This window comes from Galleria mellonella, unplaced genomic scaffold (genome assembly GCF_026898425.1).
Source record: "Galleria mellonella isolate WM207_F2 unplaced genomic scaffold, CSIRO_AGI_GalMel_v1 utg63, whole genome shotgun sequence".
NCBI lineage: Eukaryota > Metazoa > Arthropoda > Insecta > Lepidoptera > Pyralidae > Galleria > Galleria mellonella.
Window position 1 is genome coordinate 7,084,191 of NW_026442130.1, and position 23,326 is coordinate 7,107,516.

At 29.5% G+C, this 23,326-nt stretch overlaps 4 protein-coding genes across 4 annotated transcripts; 2 read left to right on the forward strand and 2 right to left on the reverse strand.

The window, feature by feature from the left end:
- The first annotated feature begins 1,162 nt into the window (after positions 1–1,162).
- LOC113521679 (probable RNA-binding protein CG14230) lies at positions 1,163–6,311 on the forward strand. Its single transcript, XM_026907298.3, has 8 exons — positions 1,163–1,509; positions 1,691–1,818; positions 2,590–2,916; positions 2,990–3,169; positions 4,004–4,245; positions 4,565–4,854; positions 5,098–5,328; positions 6,056–6,311. Exons 1-8 carry the CDS (start codon positions 1,320–1,322, stop codon positions 6,250–6,252), a joined length of 1,785 nt encoding a protein of 594 aa, XP_026763099.2. The 5' UTR covers positions 1,163–1,319; the 3' UTR covers positions 6,253–6,311.
- Positions 6,306–7,687, reverse strand: LOC113521680 (28S ribosomal protein S9, mitochondrial). The gene has a single exon (XM_026907299.3). It carries the CDS (start codon positions 7,550–7,552, stop codon positions 6,362–6,364), a length of 1,191 nt encoding a protein of 396 aa, XP_026763100.1. The 5' UTR covers positions 7,553–7,687; the 3' UTR covers positions 6,306–6,361.
- Positions 7,688–9,922: 2,235 nt separating this feature from the next.
- Positions 9,923–19,115, reverse strand: LOC113521824 (uncharacterized). The gene is made up of 10 exons (XM_052899806.1): positions 18,730–19,115; positions 18,503–18,637; positions 17,430–17,495; positions 16,724–16,816; positions 15,888–16,040; positions 15,322–15,504; positions 14,901–15,045; positions 13,605–13,764; positions 12,972–13,199; positions 9,923–12,673 (listed from the first exon to the last, which is right to left on the reverse strand). The coding sequence occupies exons 1-10, from the start codon at positions 18,883–18,885 to the stop codon at positions 12,604–12,606; spliced, it is 1,389 nt and encodes a 462-aa protein (XP_052755766.1). The 5' UTR covers positions 18,886–19,115; the 3' UTR covers positions 9,923–12,603.
- Positions 19,116–19,790: 675 nt separating this feature from the next.
- Positions 19,791–21,793, forward strand: LOC113521753 (eukaryotic translation elongation factor 1 epsilon-1). Its single transcript, XM_026907406.3, has 4 exons — positions 19,791–20,089; positions 20,759–20,947; positions 21,026–21,121; positions 21,579–21,793. The coding sequence occupies exons 1-4, from the start codon at positions 20,003–20,005 to the stop codon at positions 21,729–21,731; spliced, it is 525 nt and encodes a 174-aa protein (XP_026763207.1). The 5' UTR covers positions 19,791–20,002; the 3' UTR covers positions 21,732–21,793.
- The last annotated feature ends 1,533 nt before the right edge of the window (positions 21,794–23,326 follow it).

Consider the following 23,326-nt stretch of genomic DNA (forward strand, 5'->3'; position numbering starts at 1 on the left):
CTACGCACTGAGCAATGCGTGAATTTAATGTCAGGCATAGAGCTCTTACAACACGAGATAGTCGGTGGTGGTTTCTCCCCGTCATCCAATGTCCAGTTTGACGCAAAGATGGATCCAAGAAGATAGGCCTTTTCTTTAGCGTTCATAGCCAAAGAGTCATTCTCACTGCGCAATGGTGAAAAAATTGACTTATAGAAATTCCCTTGTGCAGAGAGACCAGAAAGCTCGAGTTCCCGAAGGCAAACTAGCCAATCTCTTGCCAATTCTACTTGTCTTTTGAAAGACCTAGAGGCTGAATTGTACTTCTTTTTAAGGGCACTGGTGTTAGGATCTCGCGACACCACATTTTTAGCTCAGGCTAGGAAACATTCCTGTTTTAAACGAGATGCTGTTCTACAAGAGGCTCCATACCAGGGCTGGGATTTCCCGCCGACGGGCACCACAGAATTAGGAATAAATAATTCCATTCCCTGAAGCATCACATCAGCAATGGAATCGGCAATGGCGTCGGGATCATCCAGTGTGAAGCAAATCCTGCCTCCATGCCTGCATCAATCTGCCGATCTGTAGTGCCGAATACGACGTCTACCATATACATCGTCTATCGATGTATATGATCGGATCCCTATAGCTGTTGTTTTTTCTTTTCTTCTTCTGTGTTTTATAATTATTCTTTTCTTCTTCTAATGCACACAGCAGAAATGAAACTGTTTGACTAGACGCCGAAACGAATACGTTCACAACTTAACATCCTGCTGGACGCGTATTCGTATTCTTTCCGATCCAAATGCGATGCTAGTAATTTGGTGGAAACTAAGGGTGGAAATCATCTTGTACATGTATAGGGTATAACTTACTAAAATAACTACAAACTATACAAGAAAACAATTTGACAAAATATTTAGCACCTCTGAGAATGTTTTTGAGTTCTACATATATTGTATATCGCCCACGCTGGTACTATTGGGTCCGTGATTTATATATTTCTTTTATCACATAATTTGTGTTTCTGCTATTAAACTATAACATAATTATAACTTGTCTCCATTTTGAACAGCAGGCTCGCCAATATAATGAGAAAAAGGAGGATTTTTATATAGATTGGTAAGGCATTCCTGACCAAGTCGATTTATATAACTTATATGAAGTAAGTATTCTTAATCTTTGGTTATATACTCTTTGTTAATATAACCTACAAATTCATGTTTGCTTTTTTTGTTTCCTTATTATTGTGTGACCCTATCAAAAAGTAATTCATTCATTAAATACATACAATATTATTTTGATTAAACTTTTGTTAATGTTATCTTAAACAAAATATGTCATCACTAACTCGTTTATTCGTTGGAAATATTCCTGAAAGTACAAATGAAAGCGAGCTACGGTCTGCATTTTCTGTTTATGGAAAAATAACCAATTTGGACATAAAAAGTAAATCAACTAATGAAAATGATCAGAAAAAGTTTGCTTTTGTAACTTTAGCAGCCACAAATTATGATATTGAATCATGTAAGTAGCCTTTAAAGTTACCCACTAGTAATATATTATTTATACTAAATATATCAAACTTGTAATTACTATAATTGCTATGTAGGTTGCCTTAGAATCTGCTTATTTTAGTCGAATTACATATGTCACTCAATGACAATCTGTAGTGACATTAATTAAACATAAAAAACTTCATGTCTAGGTATTAAACATTTTGGAAATGTAGTATTCAATGGCAATCAACTATATGTCACCCGAGCTCGTGAAAGTTTTTTGGAACGCCTGCAAAGAGAACGAGATCAAGTTCATCAAAAGAAAGAAACTGATAAGGTATGTGTTCACTGTCATAATTGGCTGCATTTATATCAAAAAGTTTATATACCAAATTCAAAAATATTATTATTAATATACCTACTATAGTCTATTTCAAATTATTTAATAAAAAAATAGCCAAGTTTTACTGAAATTATCATAGAAACTCTTTAAATGAAATTAGTAACAAGTACATTTTTGATTTGTACTACTTATTGTACATCGGGAGGCTGTCGTTTAATAAGGACCATAATTATTAATTTGTTTATATTTTTATTATTTTCTATTGAAACTAACTATGTATAGCTATTAACTTCTATTTTATTTGTGATACTAGTCCATCATGTTGATTGCCCAAATACTATTGATATGCCAAATTTTGTGTGCTGCTGTTAAGGCATCAAAAAGTAACACTCTTATATTTACAATATTAATAAGGTTTATTTTAATGAGTGATGATTGTGATATAAATTTATAGTATTCATAGTATAGCTTATTATTAAGATTACTTGAAAAAATATATTTGTATATATGGACAAACAGTGTAGGATGATTCCCTGCACTGCATTTGAGGTTGTCACTTCATACCAGACGAATGCAGTGCAGGGAATCAGTGGAGTCAGGTAGCTTAGGACCTTTCCTTATGGCTGTCTATTGAGGAAGCCTATGTTCTGCAGTGCATGGATAATGGCTGAAATAATTATGATGTTGATTTATATGATAATTACAACATTTGAATCACTAAAATAAATATAATACATTATAACTATTGGTAATTTTATTTTTAAGATTGAAATAGACCAACAAGCATTACCTAAAACAAACCCAGTTATAAAATTAGGAGAAAAACTCAATCCTCGTAAAAGGAAAAATGATGCTAAAAGCTGTTTAAGTGATACCACTCACAAACCTGTAACACTGGGAAAATCATTTAAAAAAAGTGCTAATGATAATTTGGTCGATTTTATGCCTGTTAGTGGAGTGAAGAATTTTAATGCACCTGATAAAGATAAAAAGAAACAAGATGCAGATAAGAAGAGAATGGAATCTATTAAACAAAAGAGACAAGAGTTCAAGTATAAACAGATGGTTATAAAAACTGGTTTAGGTGGTATTGTAAGTATTTTACATTTTTTATATTAATGCAGTTATTATTAGAGTCAAGACTTATGATATTCTATTATTTTAGGATAAGGTATCAAACAAAAAGATAATATTTACAGATGATGAAGAAAACACTTCCCAAGACCAACATGTCAATGAAAATAATAAAATGAAAAAGAATACCTTATTTGATGATGATGGTGATAGTGATAATGAAGTTAATTTTGAAATAAAAACACAGTTTGAAGGAAAACAGGGTCAAAAGGTATGTATACTATATTAAAAAAAAATATCTTACTATTATGGACACTAAAAAGTAAAGGATTATAAAAAAAAGGTAATTTTTAAAGCTGAACTGTAGTTGTATATTTTTAAAGTCAGATATGTAGAGGCATTGGAACAACACAGGCAGTTCAGTAAGGTTCATATCCATCCTTATCCTTTTTATAAGTATATTTATATATTACCTCCTATTCCCTCTTCTTTTAACCCTTTCTTATAAACAGTGGAGTTCAGATATGTAGAGTTGAGTTGAATTTGGGGAATAAAAAAAACAATGTCTATATTTGGTGACATCTGAAGGAAAAATAGTTCATTAGTTAAAATTATAAGAATGAGATAATTGAAATTAAAGAATGAAATCATTGGTTATAGGGATTAATCAACACATGAGGAGTTCCATAGATATTACAGTATATTAGGTGAAATTCATGTAGCTATGTTTAAAAAATGGGTGCATGTTCTATTTGTAATGTTATTTTTAATTATATTATTTAAATTGAATAGCTGTCTATTGGCATAGTATTTTTTAATGTAATAGGTACCAGTTTATTTTCATGTAATTTGGTTATGAAAGCTCGACTAGTTTTGTGTGTGAGGTGTTGAGCATACTATCTGTGAAAGTATCGTCAATTTTTAACAATAAAATTGTATTAATTAATTACTTAATGTAATTTCTTTTTATAAAAAACTATAATGGTAGATTAATGATAAAAGTTAATTTTGGACAAGCTATTCTTGTCTATATGTGACTATTACCACTTTCTATCATGCAAAAAATATTTGTTAAATCTGTTGTTACTGTAAAATACTGTTAAAGGTTTTAGATTTGCAATCAAGATACAAAACTGATAAACGTTTCATCTTAGATGAAAGGTTCATTGAAGATGAACAATTGGACATGGAAAATGAACAACAAACCATAGAAGACGATGAAGCTATAGCAGCTGTACAAACAGATGAAAAAGTAAAACAGCTTAATATATTACAAGATGTGCTTGGAGTTGCTATTAAATCTCATCATACCCAACCTAATGATCCTAAAGATAATAAAAAAATCAAGTAAGTGAAATACAAAATATATGTTTTATAGTTTGTAAAGATAGGTTGTAAAAGTTTGCATACAAGAACATGAGACTTGGTAATCAAGCTTTGTCTATAATAATAATATATATATATAATAGTAATTGATATAATGATCTATAATAATAATAAGCAATTATTGCTAACCATTAACAATTTATGGAAAGTATTAATAAAATATAACAGTAATATAATTTGAATCCATATCTCTTGAATTACTTCCCAGATGGCCATTATTAATTTAGCTGATACTATACAGCATTGTTTAGATTAAAAGAAATATTTTTATTATTTTAAGGTCCAAAATGGGCATGCTTCGATTTGACCCAATGCAACCAGACCATGCAAAATTCTTAGCACCTGTAGAAGAGATTAAACAAGATCATACAAAAAAATCGAAAAAGAAAAAACCTAAAGAAAATCCAGAAATGGAATCTCAAACAGAAAAGTTGGACCAAGAAAAAGAGAAAGTTGAAGTTTCTAAAGAACAGTTCTATAAAGTCAGTGAAACGTTGAAAGACACTCTTGAACAACCAACTACATTCAGTTTGAGGAGTTTGTTTTCCAAGAGTGAAAATATTGAAGAAGGTAGAGTACAAGAATATACAGTAGAATCTCTCAATTAATTATTACATAATACTATTTCTAAATCAGTGATTAGACCCTTGAAGAATAAGTCTGGATAATCGAGATTGTACTGTATTTAGAAAATAATGTAATAATTTTAGAGTATATTTATTGATATTAATAAATATCTTGGTTGCTTGACATAAAAGTTTTCAATATTAGCATTATTATAATAAGAATTAATTTTACTAATATTTTTTTTAGAAACCAAAAGTCAAGAATCAACTTATGTACCTCTGGCAACATCAAAAGAGCGTAAAGTAAAAAATCCCTTAGACCCTGGAACGAAAAATCCGTTTGTCTATGATTCATCAGATTCTGAAGTTGAAGAGGAAGAAAAAAAAGAAAATGCGGATCTAATACCAGAAAAAAATGAAAATAAGATAGTGTGGAAAGAAAATTTATTTTTCTCAGAATCAGACGGCAGATTAAAAGGTTCTTGGAATTTTATTATTTATTGATAGTAATATCACCTGACATAAAATAGCTGCAGGAATTTCTGTAAACTTCATTAATAGATTTATATGTTACATAACTATTTTATGGTTAACGTTTTACGTTATAGGCATTTTTAAATAATCATAAAAAACTATCTATTTTATTTAAATAGCATTATCTTTGATTTAAATTATTCCTTTGTTCTATATTTGTGGGTAGTTTGTTTTTTTGTAACAATTTAGTGCTTTTTTTAATGGGTTATAAAGGAATGGTAACCTTGTTTATTATCGTTGTACATTGGTGGTGCTTCAGTTAGGGATGATTGGTGAGATTGAAAAGACAGGTCAATTAGCCCATCGTGATGAATCAGTCTGGAATTAAGAATAAATTTCCAGAGGTATCCACATGATGGTTTAGGATATATTGCTAAGAATAGGGACTCGCATCTCCATCACTAACAATCCCCTTCCTCCTGAACAATTATTATTAATATATAAGCCATTTTGGGGGGTATTGCCAGAAGATGCCTTGCTTGGTAGGCGGATTGGCAAGTGCAGTTAGGCTTTGGTAATATTTTAACTTTTTCATCTAGTTGTTTAATGCAATGTGTCACATTAATACGTCTGTTTTTTCGGAATTGTTTCAACTTTTATTTTATCAATTAATAAAAGGTTTATCTTGATAACTATTAAAGTATTGATGGCTAATTCAATTGCATTTTCAGACGGCTTGGATTTCTTTAATAAAATTAGTCAAGATGAAAAGAAGAGAAAAGAGAAAAGACAAAAGGAAAGAAGAGAATTAAAGTCGCTCATGAAGAAACGGATATATAATAAAGAAAGAAAGAGTCAAATGTTCCAAAAGAAAATAGGAGGACGGAAAAAATCATTAAAAAAGAGCTACAATAAAAGAAAAAGTTAATTTAGTATTAAATAATAATGAATTTTCAATTGTAAATGTTAATAAAAACTTAATTATTATTAGTGAAATTTTTATTAAGAATAATCTACATCAAGTTTGTATATAAACTTTATCGCCTCTTCCAAGTTGGTTTCTTTCTAGCTCCAGGTTGACCAGGCTTCTTACGTTCACGACGTCTGTGATCACGAGTCAGCAAGCCAGCCACTTGCATTTTCTCCAACATATCTTTATCAACAAAACTACGCAATCCCCAAGCTATACCCCACCTAATAGCACCAGACTGACCTGATGGTCCACCTCCTTCGATGTTGCATTCCACGTCAACACGGTCCTGCATATTTGTAAAGAATAATGGGAACATAACTTGTTCTCTAGGTTGCACATCCTCGAAATAAGTCAAATCTTTACCGTTTATAGTAATTTTACCTGTTCCAGGAACACGAATAGTCACATCACCCCTGGCTTTTTTTCTTAAACATTCATAAGTGGTAACAAAGGCTCTACCTTCATCATCATAGCTAGGTTTAGGTATTTCTAAAGCAAACCTTTGAGTAACCAATGGTTTTCTATATTTTTCAATAAATTCCTTATGTCTGTATGCATAAGGAAGAGAGATTAATCTCTCCATTAATAATTTAAAATTGTCATACTCCAAATCTGTGATACTTTCTACCAAAACTTGTTCAAGTTGCTCCTTAGTCAACCAAATACTATTATCTATATTGAGTTCACCATTAGGATCAGGCACTGCTTTTTTTCTAATAACCTTGTCTTCAAAATTATAAGCCTGTTGAATATGTTCAGCACCATCATGTAATAATTTGAAGAAATTTGGTTTCCCTGTGTAGAATAAAAAATGGTGTGGTCTTCCCGCTTCATCAAATTCAGCTGCTTTGCGGGCTGGAAATACTTCTTCAGGAGGTTTCATTAAAGGACGAGCTGCAGGGTCATAGATACCACTAGGAAATAGATATTCAATGGCCCGGTCTACGTCTTTTTGAGTAAACGTTTCTGGATCTTCACCCATCATATTTGCGAGATGTCTCTTTCCAATTTTGTATTCGAATTCTTGTTTCTTCATAAATTCATCATGCTCTTTAGCTCTTTCCAAATACGCCTTCATAGCTTTACTTATTTTTTTCTTTTTACTTAATGTTTCCCAGTCGGTCATATTATCTAGGGCATGATTTGTCGTAGGGACATTTTTAGAAGTATATTTGCAAACATTGTTCAAGATTATATTTTTAACGTAACATTTGCTTATAGGAAATAAATGTTTTACACTAAAACAAAGTGCCATTTTTGAACTTGTAGTACCAAAGTCAATAAAGGTTATTAATTTTAATAATTTACTAAACAAGCAAGAAAATCATTTTAATATATATATATATATATAGTTAATCTAAAACATTCTAACCTAAAAACAGGTTACATCAATGTTGCTAGATAAAATAGATGAGAATTTACTAATAATTGGCCTTCATGTAGTCCGAAGTAGCAATGTGCGTATTTAATAACGATTACAAATTTATTCGACTGAGCAATTAATTTGATGTTAGCTGTGAACCGTGAACTCCATTTTTAATCTGGTATTTACAACATAAACTAATGTGTATTGGTTATGGTAGAAAATATTTTTTTAAATGTCTCGCTGTGTTTCCTAAATTGTAACATGGTCAGCTTATCAAAATTTTCTCTTCGCAAATTACCGAGTTTAATTCAGATTATCTCATAGAGTACCTGCAAAACGTTCATTTGAATTATTTGAATGAATCCGAAAATTATTCGTGTTCTGATTTTATTCACTATATTGTAACGATCGGTAAAATCATTATTTAGTAATTATTTTGTACGACTCGGTACAAACGTATTTTTAATGTTGCCAATTTAACATATTTGGTTATAATTAGCAAATTTTGAAGCTTATCAGTTATCAAGAAAAGAAATATTCAGTTAATTACTAGTAAAGATGTTGAATTACAATTACTGAACACATTTTTGTCGTTTTATAGCTTATTCACTATCAACTGTTCTTAAAATAGTAGATACATGATACTTACGTACTTTTGTAATTCATTTATAAACAATGGATTTTATAATTCATTATCTTGTATCGTAAGCCACTTTTGGTGTGTAAATTTTAAAATTTTGCAATTTGATAACGGAGGAGTAACAGTTGCCACAGACGTTTTCTCTTCACCGGCGTATATAGAAAAAAAAAAAATTGTATTTATGTGAATTTTGCAACTAGGTATTTGATGGCTATATGTTATCGACGACAATTTATAGTTTTAATTTCTTTATTATGTGTATATGTTATATAGTAATAAAATCACAACACATAATTAATGAATTTTGTTTCTGTGATATGCAATGTAAATTATGTTTAAGCTATGTCTATTCATATACAAAGAGTATTGCATAGTGCACTATCAATTCGATGATACGATCGATATTTTCAATATAATTCATTTGGTACTATCTACTCACTCGATACAATAGATCGATAGCTCGATTGGACAATCAGTTCATTCACACTAGTTATTCTCTCCAACAATTTATCTCAATTCATGTAAGCAAAGCCGCTAAATAAAGCCAGAAGGTTAGGTAACAAAAACTCATTGTAGCAATTACGTACCATGCTATTATTAGTGCGTTGTAATTTATAAGAGAAAAAAAATATATGAATATATAAAAGGTAAAAATATAGGTACTCAGTTATATCTATTAAGTAGTTAAAGGTATTTAAATCAATGTTTTGTTTTCATTATTATTCGTTTAGATCGATTTATTACTTACAAGAGACGCAAGGGTGTGGGGTCCTAAAATCGAACGGAGGTTCCTCATGTAATTAGTACTCAATGAGTACATTCATATACTCTAACCCTAGTGCGCATTACTTAGCCATCGTCGAGAAAAAATTCCTAGTTTGAAATAATTTTGTTTTTAATTTATATTTAAATTTAATAAATATTATAAACAATATCTTTTCAACTTTTATACATTGTTGAACCGCGAATTTAATAATTTCTAACTTTTTTACATTAAACACATGGAAATTTATTATCAAATTTTAATACAAATAAATTTTTTTTTTCAAACTTCTGGATTTTTTTTTGCAATGATTAAGTAGTGCGCTCTAGGGTTTGAATATATGAATACACTCACTGAGTGCTAACTACACACGGAACCTCCGTTCGATTTGAGGACCCCATACCCTTGCTGTTTCCTTGTTAGTAAAATTATTCGAATACGAAAATTAGTATATTACTAAATAGTAGTGGAATCACAAAATTAGTTATTACTACTTTTCGCATAACTAAATCATACGGATACGCGCACTACTAATGGATGACAAACTGTTGGTCAGATAGTAATATTATAGAGGCAATATAAGGTTACGATATTAATCTTTTATTATTTTATTAAAACATCAGGAAATGGAATAAGGGATATATTAAAATATAAGAACTGTAGTTTCCATTTCAATATCCTAATAGATATTATTCTTCAAAATTGTCTGAGAACCAGCTACAGTTATGTATAGGATATTATTTATCTTTAGCGGTTATTGGTAAACTGGTTTTATATTGCGGAATGCTTGTATCGTCCAGTTTACGTTCCATATTGAAACTTAAATATTCAAGTATAAAAAATAATACAAGCGTGATTAAGTAATATAAAATCTATTGCTACATATCTCATAACACAAATAATCCACTTATTTTTAATACTGTGTCACTAATTACACATTAAATGAGTCGCAGATAAAATATAAATTGCAGCAGTAGTATACAATCTATGAGTCACATTAGTTGTCTCCGTATGAAGAATTTATTATAAAATTTAAAATGTATGATTTTATTAATTATACTGACTACTTTCTGATATCAATATCCTTTAAATATAATACATGTTCTAGAACATTCATATGATATTAAGGTAGATATGAAAACTAGTGTTCTGCAACTTTGCATTTTTATCACTTTGCAGATAACTATTTATAGTTAGATTGAAAATAAATAAATTATACAATGAGAAAGCACTGTGATATTTGCATGGTTGCAGAATACCTTTTAGAATCCAGTATTGTAATCAAATACAATTTTTTAACATAACTATCATCACAATTTAGGACACTAGTTATAACTCCAACCTCTGGTTTCCGAATTGATTATTATTTAAATATGTACCGCAATTCAATATCAAATCTAAGATGTTTATAAAGCGTATTCAATCATACTTAAATATCTATATTCAATTCAGAAATCAGTTGTAAGTAATATTGTTTGATTGAATGATACTTATTTGTCAATTCTTACGCAAGCACAATGTCTTAATTTACAATAAGAATTAATGATAATAAATTATGCGACTGATTTTATATTTATTTGAATTAATGTATAAAAGGTTACAGCAATAATAATAATCTGTTCCAATTGATAATAACAATCCATTTTTTTATACTTTAATTTTAGTGGTATTCAAATAATATAAAAGAACTATGGCGACTAATAGATAAGGATACTATATTTTTTATAGACTTATTTACATACATGTAAACAATATTGGTATGTCATTTACACAATAACAAAATAAGAATAAATACAGATAAAAAAATTTCATAATACAGGATCATTTAATAATCAAAAACCTTTTAAAGTATTTATTTTTTAAACTGTTATTAGTTAAAAAAATTTAAGTACCAATGCTTTTTATTTATTACATTAAATAAGAAAATGCTATACACATAGATTAAAGATGCTGTAAGTTGCCATTTTGTATACGATGTGAAGTGCTAGCACTTTTTTAATAATAATGAGACATGTATTTGTAAGTAAAATGAATTTATGATTTGCTGCTTGAATTAAACTTTCATGGTGGAACTTTATTATTATTATATTAACTATATGATACTACAATAGAAAGAACAGTACTATTTAGTATTTTGATTTACTAAATTTAAAATATTTTTTGTAAATAATCTGGAAAATAATGTTTAGAAAACAGGTTGCGTGTCCAATTGTAAACATAATAAATAGATTTTACAATATAAGAGTGGAACATTGTATATGTAACTTAAATAATATCATATAGTCGATATTTTAATTTAATTCTTACTATATATTAATGTGTTTGAACAGATTTTATAATTATACTGTAATTATGAATGTATTTAGTCTATACGAAAAGGCACAGTTAAAGTACGAGTATCAACTTTTACACCTGCATTTATAGATCAGGAGGAAACAAGCGAGGATTTAGTACAATGTATATTGGTAATCTCAGAGAGATATTAAATTTTAAAGAAATGTCTATTATTTGAGTATGGAGGTGCGAAGAGTGAATAATTGACCTATGCATTTTTAATATCAAATTCATAATTATAAAAACAATTCTATAATATAATCAACAAAATTAGATTTTTATTACTTTCATTATAATTTGTGGCAAAATTATATTTTCGCATATCAATTAACAAAAATCCTGATAAAACATCTGAAACCCCAATTAGGATTACTGCTGTGAGTTTATTTTAATTTACAATCAACAATTTTTGAACTGAAAATTTAATTATATTACATAAATTATAAACTTACATATATTGATAGACGTTTACATAATAAATTTTTTTATATCAAACGTTTTTATCCCAATATTGCACTTATATGGAATGAAGTTAAGATTATTTCTTACTACTTATAAAGTGGAATGGTTACTTTATTACTTAATGGTTAACATTTTGATTTTAACTACTTTTTTTTTTATAAATGCTAATCATAAGAGACTAGGAATAACAAAGCGTGTTTTACACAACAAACCGGTGTTTAAATTCTTTTAAAGATAATTTGCAGTCAAAGAGTATAGTCCATTCAGAGTACTTTTGTCTCCTCACGCGTAAGTACGCGAGGCAACAAAAGTATATTTTGAATTATTCAGAGAGAAATAATTAATAATCCAAGAAACATTACAATACTTCACAATTGATTTATCTAAAAATCGACACTAATATAAAAGCAATATTAAAACATCTAATTTTACTAATTTTCTATAAATAATAAAACCGCCATTACAAGTACTGTTTTCTTATTATTTATATGTGATGCCATTGATCTGCTGATGCAATAATTTTAATGCAATCTTTGGATACATTCCTTTAAATGCAAGATTCTAGGAACGTTTGTCCAAATACTTTTTGCTTCATATTAGTGCAAGTCAGAGATTAGTTAAATGAGATCTATCACGAAACATGGGCGCTTGTGGTCCACATTATACTATACATGACTACATTAAAACCCGGTGCGCCTCAGTGTTGAAGCAAATCCTCTTGTGAGTGGTTTGTGTACTGTGCTACGTCGGATCGTCTGATGACATCAGGGCCTCTGATTGTTCGTCGAGATCTGGTATATTTCTTATTGCCCTATGAAATTATCAATTAAATTAATTACCATTTTATCAACGTTACATAATATTTTAAATTTATGTAATTGTAGATATTTAATTAAAAGCAAGAATGCGGAGAAAATAAATGCTATTTTCGTTTTTGAAATAAGAGTAGTAGTAACAATAGCATGGTTTTCAGAAGAATTCAAAAGAATTATTACTATTACTAATTATTAGTGATAAAGTATTACTAGTTAAAAGGGTTTATATTTATTAAGAAGTCTTTAGTTTTTATGAATAAGTTTCACAACGTCAAGTTGAGTGTAGATACATACGTGAACCCTTCGGCGGCTCGAAGACGCGTGTTAATCCACGCGAATGGCGTCAGCGAACGCGGCAAGTCGAGCGAGCCGACGAGCCAGCCGCCGGCCGCCAGCACGGCCGCGGCGCCGCGCCACGCGCCGCCCGCGCCGCCGCCGCGCCACGCCTCCACCCCCGCCGACAGCGGCGCCACTAGCGCCAACATGCACGTCGCCGTCTGACACGAGGTCAGCGACCGACCCCTGATGGACACCATGATTATGTGATTTGTATTTTTTATTGCCAATAGTTACCACGCTTCGCAGGCGGGTTGGCAACCGCAGGTAGCTTTTAAGAGGGATGCTGTCGCCCTCAACCATTAAGTCTAAGTAAGTGTAAATATCTATATTTATACTATAATAGTTAATACTGGAAAAATTAATGTAATCAAATTAATTGTAATTCTGCAACAGGCTATATATATATATATATATATATATATATATATATATATATATATATATATATATATATATAATATTAATAAGATTACATTATATATATATATATATATATATATATATATATATAAAGGCTATTATTATTATAATGAATAGATAAATCATTCAGGAGTAAGAAAGCTTATGATTTTGCATATACAATCTTACCACAGCCATAGCGATTCAATTAGTAGCGGCCCCACGGCTGCGTCGAGCAGTAGCCAGCTCCAGAGCCTGGGCGGTGGCAGTTCGGCTGGCTCTACACCTACGGCAGCTAGTACGCCGCCCATCGCCCATGCTATGCATCCACAGGCGCATCCCACCAAACCTACAGATTTAAATGTATACTGCTATTAGGTATACATATTTTTGGATAAATTGTAAATTAATTGGTAATGATTAAATAATCAGAAAGCAATTTTTAATAATTATTTAATTTTTAACTGACTACCTAATAATGTTTTCAGTGCGTCATTATGTGTAATAGATAATGTGTTAATGAGTATGTTTATGTGAGGAATCATCAACATAAGATACAGTGAAACATATCAATACAATACACTAGTAAATTATAGTTTACTATTCTTAAATCCAGAGGTAACCATATCATGCTTTGTTTGTGAAACATTAATACATGTTATTAAATTAGAACATGTAGTTTAAATAAGAGATAGTAGGAAAATGAATGAGTGATGAAAATTATGATGGTCAATATAATATGGAATAGTCAATCTTCGAGTGTTGGCAGTCGTATGCATACAAATGGTAGTAGAATTAAACAAACTAATTATAATTGAATAACCAGTGATATGGACTTCCACAAGATAAGACATAGTTTAATAAAATAATTATGAATAAATTATTAAAATTGAATGTAAATCAAATAATATATAATGTTAGTACATACAGTTGGTTTTTTATACTTGGCATTTTTAGTAAACAATAGGGGGTGTCTTTTTTATCAAATAACAGGCTTAATTAAATTGCAAAAAAAGGAAAGAAATTATAAGATAGCATTTCTAGTGCATTGAACAAATTATTTTGTAAAATTATTTTAAAGTTTAACAAACAGTGTTAAACTTTAATAATCTTATTAATATTATCAATATGAAAGTGAATTTGTTTATTATATTATAGAACTTTAACAGACTAATCAATCATTATGAAAATTGGTGTATATATACTACATGGGATAGAAAAGGATATAAGTTATTTTTCATCCTAGTCATGTGGACAAATTGTGGGTAAAAACTAGTAATAAATATTTGATTCATATCTTAACTGACACTTCTATATAATAACAGTATAAATAAATATGGCGACCATAAATGATTTAATAGATTTTAATAAATAGGGTTTTTGTTGGGTGTGAGTGTTATAAGTTATATAATGATAAAAACATAAATTTTCATTAAACACTTTTTATAAAGTTTGCTACTTATCATAATTTTATATATCACTCACCAACAAGCAATGGAGAGTTGATGCCATCACCTTTCTTTAATTCTTGCCGATACATTAAAAGATGCATTGCATAGAATAAAGCGGAGCCGAGGGCAGACAATACAGCTTTCCAGTTATTCTGACTTTCTGATAAAGCTAACACCACCTAGAAGAGACACTTCTTTTTTTAAAAAGATAAACATGTTTTGTCAGTTCATTTGTACTTATTCTCAATTTTACGGTCTTTTTTGCATGTGTAATACATGACATCTTTGTGGAATATAAACTATTTATTTATCATTTATTAATAAATAAAAAACATGAAGTTCCAAATTTTTTTTAACTAAAAAAATTTAATTTAAGTCTCAGAGTGATTTGATTTTGTAAAAATTAGTAAATTTTACAATAAAACTAATAAAATTCAATATATATGAAAGCTTACCAGACCAGCAGCTGTAAGTAAAACAGCGACACTCTTGGATAGGTTGAATCGGTCGCCGGGTGCTTGAGTAAATATAGCGCCCAGTGAGAGTGCTACTGCCCCCGTTGTCGACGTGTAGATTGTCGTCGTACTGGCCCCGCTGTGCTTTAAGCTCAGTCGGTATAGGTAGTTTGATATGAACCACTGAAAGAAATAAATGTCACACGATCAGACTAATCGCCTGTTCCTCAAGTTACGATATTCTGGGATATGAGCAACTAGATAAGGAACATCTGGGGGCACAATCCAGAATACCCAGACTCGTAACTTAGAAATGTTGTATCAAATCTCGAACCTCATTTACGAAAAGTTATGTGCTTACCATTGTACCACGTCGTTAAAACTATAGTTATTATAAAATTACAAAATAATTTTAGTCAAATAACTAGTGATATGGACTTTTGTAAGGCAAAAGTTAATTTCTAGTGAAATTGTCATGATAGGTCAACTGAGCTGACTTCCTTCTCACTTATCATTCTTAATTAGGAATATCAGTCATCATTTTTATGCATAAAAGAAAAACATACGGGTACAGCGAACATGAGCGCGAGCCGCAGGTGGCGGCGCGTAGCGGCGGCGGCGGCGCGCCGCTGCGCGTGTTCGCTGGCGCGCACCGACGCCGCCCACGACAGCCGCGCCAGCAGCGCCTCGCCCGCCATCGCCGCGGACATCACGCGCACCTGGACAATCATCATTTACCTTACATTTCTGACACAGTTTACATTAATATACAAAAAAAACTTTAAGCTTTGTCTATGGTACCCTTCATGTCTATAGGCGATGGTTATCACTTTCCATTAGATGCCATCAGCATGTCTAGCATTCTAAGTTGCATAAAAAAAGTGTCATGAAACTTAAATTTAAACTTGAATTTACAAGGTACAGGATAACACCAGTCCTTAGGAATAGCAACACATGGGGGGTATCATGGGAGAAACAGTATACTCTGTTATGTCCATGGTACTGCTCATGTTTACAGGCAATGGTTACCAATTTCCATCAGGTGGGCCCTCAAGTTGTTTGCCATTCTAATTTGCAAAAAAAAAAAATATTTGTTGTATATGCAATATATATTTTGATGAAAAAGTATTATAAAAAAATGTTTACTATGAGATTTACATAAGCACAATTCATATTTTATACATATCTCACAATATGTATAAAACTTGAAGCTACACTATAGAAATAATATCTATTTATGTATGCATAATGAAAAAAAGAATTACATAAAATAAAAATATTAATTAGGTAAGAATTTCAAAGTATACAATTTTCAAGGTGGAAAAATTATAACTAAATATATTAGTAGACTTACACTAATATTAAGTAAAATATTATTAATGTTAATGATAATAATTCTCACCTCTGCTACTTTATTGAATCGTACAGCTCTTGGAGCTGCATCATCACTGTCAGTGGTCTCTCCAGCACGGACTGGTACGAATGTAGAATCACCCTAGAATTAGTTATTAATCATATGAATTTTAATTATAATATCACTTTATATAGTTATCATGAACAGCTTAGGTCTGAGGATAAAGGGTTCAGTTAGCATTACAGTTAATGTTTTTATACTAAAATAATAGCAACTAAGAAATATATATAACATTTATAGTAGTAATTGTCAGCACTTAGTAAAATTTTATCATTATCATCATCATTTCAGCCATTATCTATGAACTGTTTAACATATGCCTTCCCCACAGATTGCATTAAAAAACCACCTGCATCCAGTGACATCCTGCAATGCATTTGAGGTCTTCACTTTAGTTGTATGCATATGCAGGGTTTTAAAAAAATAATTATATATTGATATTATTAAAAAAACACCATTATTTAATAATGTGGTAAATAGTGATGCCTACTATAGTAGTAGTAATGAGTAGGTAGGTAGATGCATTTGTCAATTATTGTTGTGAACACAATACTCGACATGTCCAAAGTGCAATAAATTTAAATTATCCACCCTAATATTAAGTAATCCATATAGGATTACTATTTTGTCAACTAATAATTTTCCAACAATAATTAAGTATATATAAGTAAAACAAATTTAAGATAATACTAACCAAACTATTGGTGGTTTCACTAAAATAGTTTTCATCATCTGTTTCAGCAGAATGTTCTAATAATTGCTGCAATACAAAAATAAAAAGTTATATAGAAAAGAGTATCAGTGGAAATAGAAGGTTATGATGTTATGACACAAATTTTAATAATCACCTCATAATTTATATGAATTTTAATATTTTACTACCAGCTATTATAAAGCTTTATCCATATAAATTATGATAAAAGTATACAGTTTATCTAGCTTAAGGTATATATACATTAATTTGATTTGATTCAGTATAGCAATTTAAGCATTATCAATAAAAAATGTTTATATGATCCTAACACATATCTTCTGAAATTTGATCTAAAATACCAAACAGATAGATAAGCTATTAAATGGAAACTGGCAATATAGCTACCTATAGCTATAAACAGTATCAAGTACATTTTTGATATACCTATATATATATATATATATGTATATATATTAGAGATACCCCTATATTGTTCATTTATTCCATTCCTGGGAACTAAGGTGTTATACATTTACACCTACTAATTTCATTATAACCTATTCTTTAAAAATATAGTCATGCAATAACAACTGCTGAGATTAACTTATGTAAAACTTTTGTAAAAAAAACAAAAAATTTAAAGTAAGAAGACTTTTGTACTTTATGGTGATTATTTTATTCGATAATATATAACAAAGCAAAAACAACTATATGGCTTATTAGAGGGTTAGCATATCTTAGCTTATATATTGAAAATTATCTATAAATGATGATGACACCACATACAATCTTGGGTATTAAATATCATACATATTCATTGAATGGTTTAGACCCAAATTTTAAATTTAGAATCTCAGTAAGACTTAAATAAAGGCCAGAGAATAATATTATGGATTAACTATAATGTCCTATAACTGCCAGTGTATTCAACTCGTGACTTAACATTGTCATTTAAATGTTTAGTTAATTAAAACATTAAATTATCATTAAGGATTAAATTACATTTAGATATTTAAATAACCCAATTATATTTACCTATTTTGAAACAAATGTTTTTCTGGATGCATACTTACAGTGTAATCAACAGGTCGACAAGGATCCCTTGTAGGTGGTGTGAAACACAACACCAATAGGTATACAAATAAGAGTGAACTACGAACATAGGTTACTAGGAATGGTCTCTCTAGCTTCTTTTCTACATATATATACTGGAAAATAAACAAATACATTGTTGAAAAATAAACTTAATTTTACAGTTTATTCATTTTATAGTTATATAAATATAAAGACAAAAACTTACTTTGGTCACCTCTGATGACAAAACCCACAATATAACAACCAGTAGTAGTAAGAATAAACCAAACGCAAATTTTCTACGACTAAAGTGTGGATTACCATCTTTGCTATTTTTACCAAGGGAGGAAATTCGAAAATAATCGTGACATAGAGTTAACATGAAGATGATTTTCAACGAATATACAAAGAGAAAACTTGAATGCACGTTACGAGTTGATATGGTTCATAGTGTTTTAGCCGGATTATTCGGCAATCGCTCATATATGATATTATCCGTCCACTTCTAATGCGTTATAATATATGTTATGATTTATAAATAACAATAAATATTGTAAATATAAGATTTTCGTATTAGGAACTGAATATTGTGATGGTTTCCAATTATTTAACTTTTTTATTGACATTTAGTTAAATGTTAAACGTAATGTCAATGTCACTCAAAGACTACCTCAAAGAGAAGATACAGAATTTGAATTTAAATACAGATCGAAGAGACTAGTCCGCTGGACTGAACCATTCAATTTCAAAAACCTAATTGTGTTGACTTCGAAATATAATTTTGTACAAATCTATGCAAACCAGTTAATTGAATTTGAATATTTTAAAAACAAATTAATGTTTTGGTATATCTTTTAATATCAATATTTTAGCAATGTTATAGTACTATGTGTTGTGAAACCTCTTTATATTTCGTTATTTTTATTTTTCTGTCAATGACAATAATTTGAATATTTTTTTGATGTTCTTTCTTATGGAATTGAACAATTTTCTGAACTTATCATCTACTGTTTTTCTCCACCTGCTTCCATCGAAACCTAATTTTATTTTATTTTTATTATTCGGATTACTCCACTATGCATATTAATTTCTTATAATCGGAAAAAACAGAGTGAGGTCATTAATTTTCCGTTACATATGTATATAAACATATGATAAAAAATAAACACATATTTAAAAAAATAATATTATATTGATATTTATTTTTAAAATAAATCTATGCAACCAGCATAGATTTATATTCTAGTTTTGTCAATATGAGAAATAAGAGAATAGTGCTGACTCTTCAGTAATTTAATGACATTCCATCACTTTTCGTATGCTTATTGAAATTTTAATAATTTCTATTAAAAATAAATATTTAGATAAGATTCGTAATTCTATTGGGTATTACTTTATTAAGCATTTATCTCGTAATTTAAAAATAATAGAATAGTACAAAATTGGCATAGGTGAAAATTTAACCTAACTTCTTAATCTTATTTTAATAGCAAGTCAAAATGAGCGCTTGTAATGTAGAAGTTATAAAATTAATCGGAAAGTATTTGAATACCCCTGTGGGGCCCGTTTGCTATAACACTGATAGGGTAAGTTTGAGTGTTAAATATTTCAGTGGTAAAATTTTATAATTGTAATTCCAAATCCCTTGCGAGTTAGCAAAAACCATTGAATTCGAAAGGCTTTTCTATATTTGCATCTATTTATTGCTTTAATCACTTTTAAAACTTTCCAGTTAATTTTGTCGTGACACCTCTCTCAAATATAACAATATTTGATCAGGTTTCTTCTGTTATCTACGACAATCTGTTTTCGTTTTTTATGTTTTTTTTTTATACAACTTAGAATGGCAAACAAGCTGACGACCCACCTGATGGAAAGTGGTAACCGTCGCCTAGAGACATTAGCAGTACCATGGACATAACAGAGTATACTGTTTCGCCCATAATACCCCCCATGCATTGCCATTCCTGAGGACTTAGATGTTATTCCTCTGTACCCTGTAAATTCACGCCATATCTCACCCTTCAAACCGAAACACAGTTATGCAAACACAACTGCTTCATGGTAAATTATTAAAAGGCATAAATAATTAATGTCGAAGTAAAGGTTGACTAAACACAACCTATTATCTTACATTATTATTTATATGCCTTCATTAATGTAGCATTCTAATTGTTAAGTTCATGCAGATTCTTTTAAATAGTTCTCTTTACTTAATATGTAAATGTTTTTTTTTCATAAATGCAATTTTTTAGGTATTGACAACAGTATTGGATAAGCAAAACGTAGATGGTTTTGCTAGTATTGTGTTAAGATTGGTATCGAAAAATGAAAATAAAATGTCACAAGATAAATTATTAGCAAGTTATCAATGGCTAGAACACATAGCCATGTTTTCCAACCAAGCTATAACTAATCCTATTTTTGCTAAGAATTTTTTACAGGTGAGTAATAAGTTTATATAATAATTAACATTTAAATATGTAAATGAGTTATTGTGCTGATTAAATTTAAATTTACAGGATATTAATAAGGCCTTAGAAAAGAGCACATATCTAACTGGTGATTTTTTAAATATAACAGATATTGCAGCTTACTATGTATTATATCCTTTGATTGTAAGTATACCTACTTTTTTAAATGTTCTATTAAATAAGTTAACACATTTGTTTCAATTGCCTCAAAATACTTCAGCTATTTTGATAATATTTTCATAGTGATTTGTTATGAAACATTCATAGGAAATTGAAAAATAATTAAATTATTAATGTATAAAATAACCACCCCATTACATATTACCTACATTTACATTCCACAAAATTTTTATTATAACTAAGTACTTTTTTATTTTAATAAAAAGACATTACAAAGTTGTTTGTTTAATATTTAGTATTTATATCTATAGTTAAGTAATTTTTAACATTCTGTGGTTTTGATCCAATATTTTATTTGATTCTTAATAGCTAGAAAAATTGTTGTAAAAAAATATAAGTTTATCTACTATATAATTTGTAAACAATTAGGTGTAGCTGTGTTGTAAATATTTTTTTACTTATCTAAAAGTTATACTTTCAGGAACGTCTTACTATTTCTGAACGTGAATCATTGCTTCATCTGTGTAGGTGGTCAAAACATATACAAGCTCAACCCAAAGTGTGCGCGAGCAAGCCACCTCTACATCTCAATACTTTAACATTGTCGGTACTAGCTCCTACTGTAGTACATTAATTTTATTATATATACTGACATGTGAAATATTACTATTGTATTAAAAATTTACTCAAACAATATATTGAGCAGCATTTTAATAATATAACATTACAGTAATTTTAAAATTGTAAATAAACAATGATAATATATTTCTGTAATAAAAAAGGGTGTCATATTAAATGGAAAGTAACATTCAACATTTTCAATTTTTTATGAATTAGATATATGTATATATAAAAATAGTTATATCTTAGAAGTATTAAAAGCAAATACAGTATTGATATTTTGTAACTATATAAATCGTTAGATGTGAGGAAACAAAAAATTATATGCATATGGAATTTCCCTTTTGTATGAATCCATTTAAGAATGTAGAAATGAACCATTCTATAAATTTATTTGCTTTCATGGCTAAACATTATATTTTAAAAGAAATATGTCAAATATCTATTTAGTGAATATTTATTGGGAATATGTATTAATCGACACAATAAATTTTTAAGCTGAAACTTGTTTTAAAAAATTTACATCAGTAATTTATCCATAAGTACATCTAGTCAAAGTGGTATGTATAGGTGTATTATGTACGATTACATTACTGTTTTTATTAGTTTCAATAGGTTAGGTAGTCAATTAGGTGTCTTTAAACATAGAAACTTATCCATGCCCATCCAGGTCCATGAGCTATGAACCCTGAGACTTATCTGGGATGAGAAAAATCGATTTTACGTTTTTTTTTATACTACGAAGGTAGTAAACAAGCATACAGCCTGTCTCATGGTAAACGGTTACTGTACCTATGGATGCTTGTAATGCTAGGGGGTGTAACGTGCGCGTTGCCGACCCTGAAGAAACCTTAATATATCCTTATGGCCGTAGATATATACGGATATAATACGCACAACCGCCCAAATGAGAGGCTAAACGCGGAAAAGAGTGTTCAATTTACATTATGGTCGTAGATAGTTTCTTTGAGGGACAATGACCTACCTTAAAAGACCCAATGACCTACCTTAAAATGAAAGGTTCCAAGAAAATTATGGCTTCTGCCCTATCAAAAAGTTCTTTTGCCCTACCCTAAATTTGAGTCTATGGCTCTGTATACCCTTTTAAAAATATTAATTGTTATATTGCATTTTAAAATAAAGATTAAAATTTTGTTTCACATGAAATATACTTTGGTGTTTACAAAATAATTGCCTACTTATCGTCTACAGTAAAATCATCATTATGATCTTCGCTTTATTATATACGTAGGGATGTGAAGGTTCAAAGAAGTGTCATAAACAACAATAAATCCTGTTCCACATAAAAAATCGACTTCAATTGTGGCAAAAACAGTTATTTTGATTAATAACGTAAACTACGGAACCTATTTTGATAAAACTTCTATGCGACCAATCCGTAAGTATATTTTTTCAGATAAAATAAGAATTTTCCAAATCGGTTTCATTCGTTTTTCATTTCAAACTGTTGTTTAGGTATATACAAGTACTACCATTAAATGCAGCAATGTAAGCCACAAAGAACATTAAATCTATATAAAGCATGTTTATAAATAATGAAATTTTAATTAAAATTTAAAATAGTCGTTTGAATGTAAACATTTGTAG

Bases quoted from the DNA above. Each gene is read 5' to 3' on its own strand.
- LOC113521824 (XM_052899806.1), bottom strand. From the start codon at position 18,885: ATGTTAACTCTATGTCACGATTATTTTCGAATTTCCTCCCTTGGTAAA. The intron at 18,638-18,729 runs GTAAGTTTTTGT...TTTATTTTCCAG, and splicing joins TGTCATCAGAGGTGACCAAA to TATATATATGTAGAAAAGAA. The intron at 15,046-15,321 runs GTAAGCTTTCAT...TGTCTCTTCTAG, and splicing joins TACTTACAGCTGCTGGTCTG to GTGGTGTTAGCTTTATCAGA.
- LOC113521680 (XM_026907299.3), bottom strand. From the start codon at position 7,552: ATGGCACTTTGTTTTAGTGTAAAACATTTATTTCCTATAAGCAAATGT.
- LOC113521679 (XM_026907298.3), top strand. From the start codon at position 1,320: ATGTCATCACTAACTCGTTTATTCGTTGGAAATATTCCTGAAAGTACA. The intron at 4,246-4,564 runs GTAAGTGAAATA...TATTATTTTAAG, and splicing joins AAAGATAATAAAAAAATCAA to GTCCAAAATGGGCATGCTTC. The intron at 4,855-5,097 runs GTAGAGTACAAG...TATTTTTTTTAG, and splicing joins GAGTGAAAATATTGAAGAAG to AAACCAAAAGTCAAGAATCA.
- LOC113521753 (XM_026907406.3), top strand. From the start codon at position 20,003: ATGAGCGCTTGTAATGTAGAAGTTATAAAATTAATCGGAAAGTATTTG. The intron at 20,090-20,758 runs GTAAGTTTGAGT...GCAATTTTTTAG, and splicing joins TTTGCTATAACACTGATAGG to GTATTGACAACAGTATTGGA. The intron at 20,948-21,025 runs GTGAGTAATAAG...TTAAATTTACAG, and splicing joins TTGCTAAGAATTTTTTACAG to GATATTAATAAGGCCTTAGA.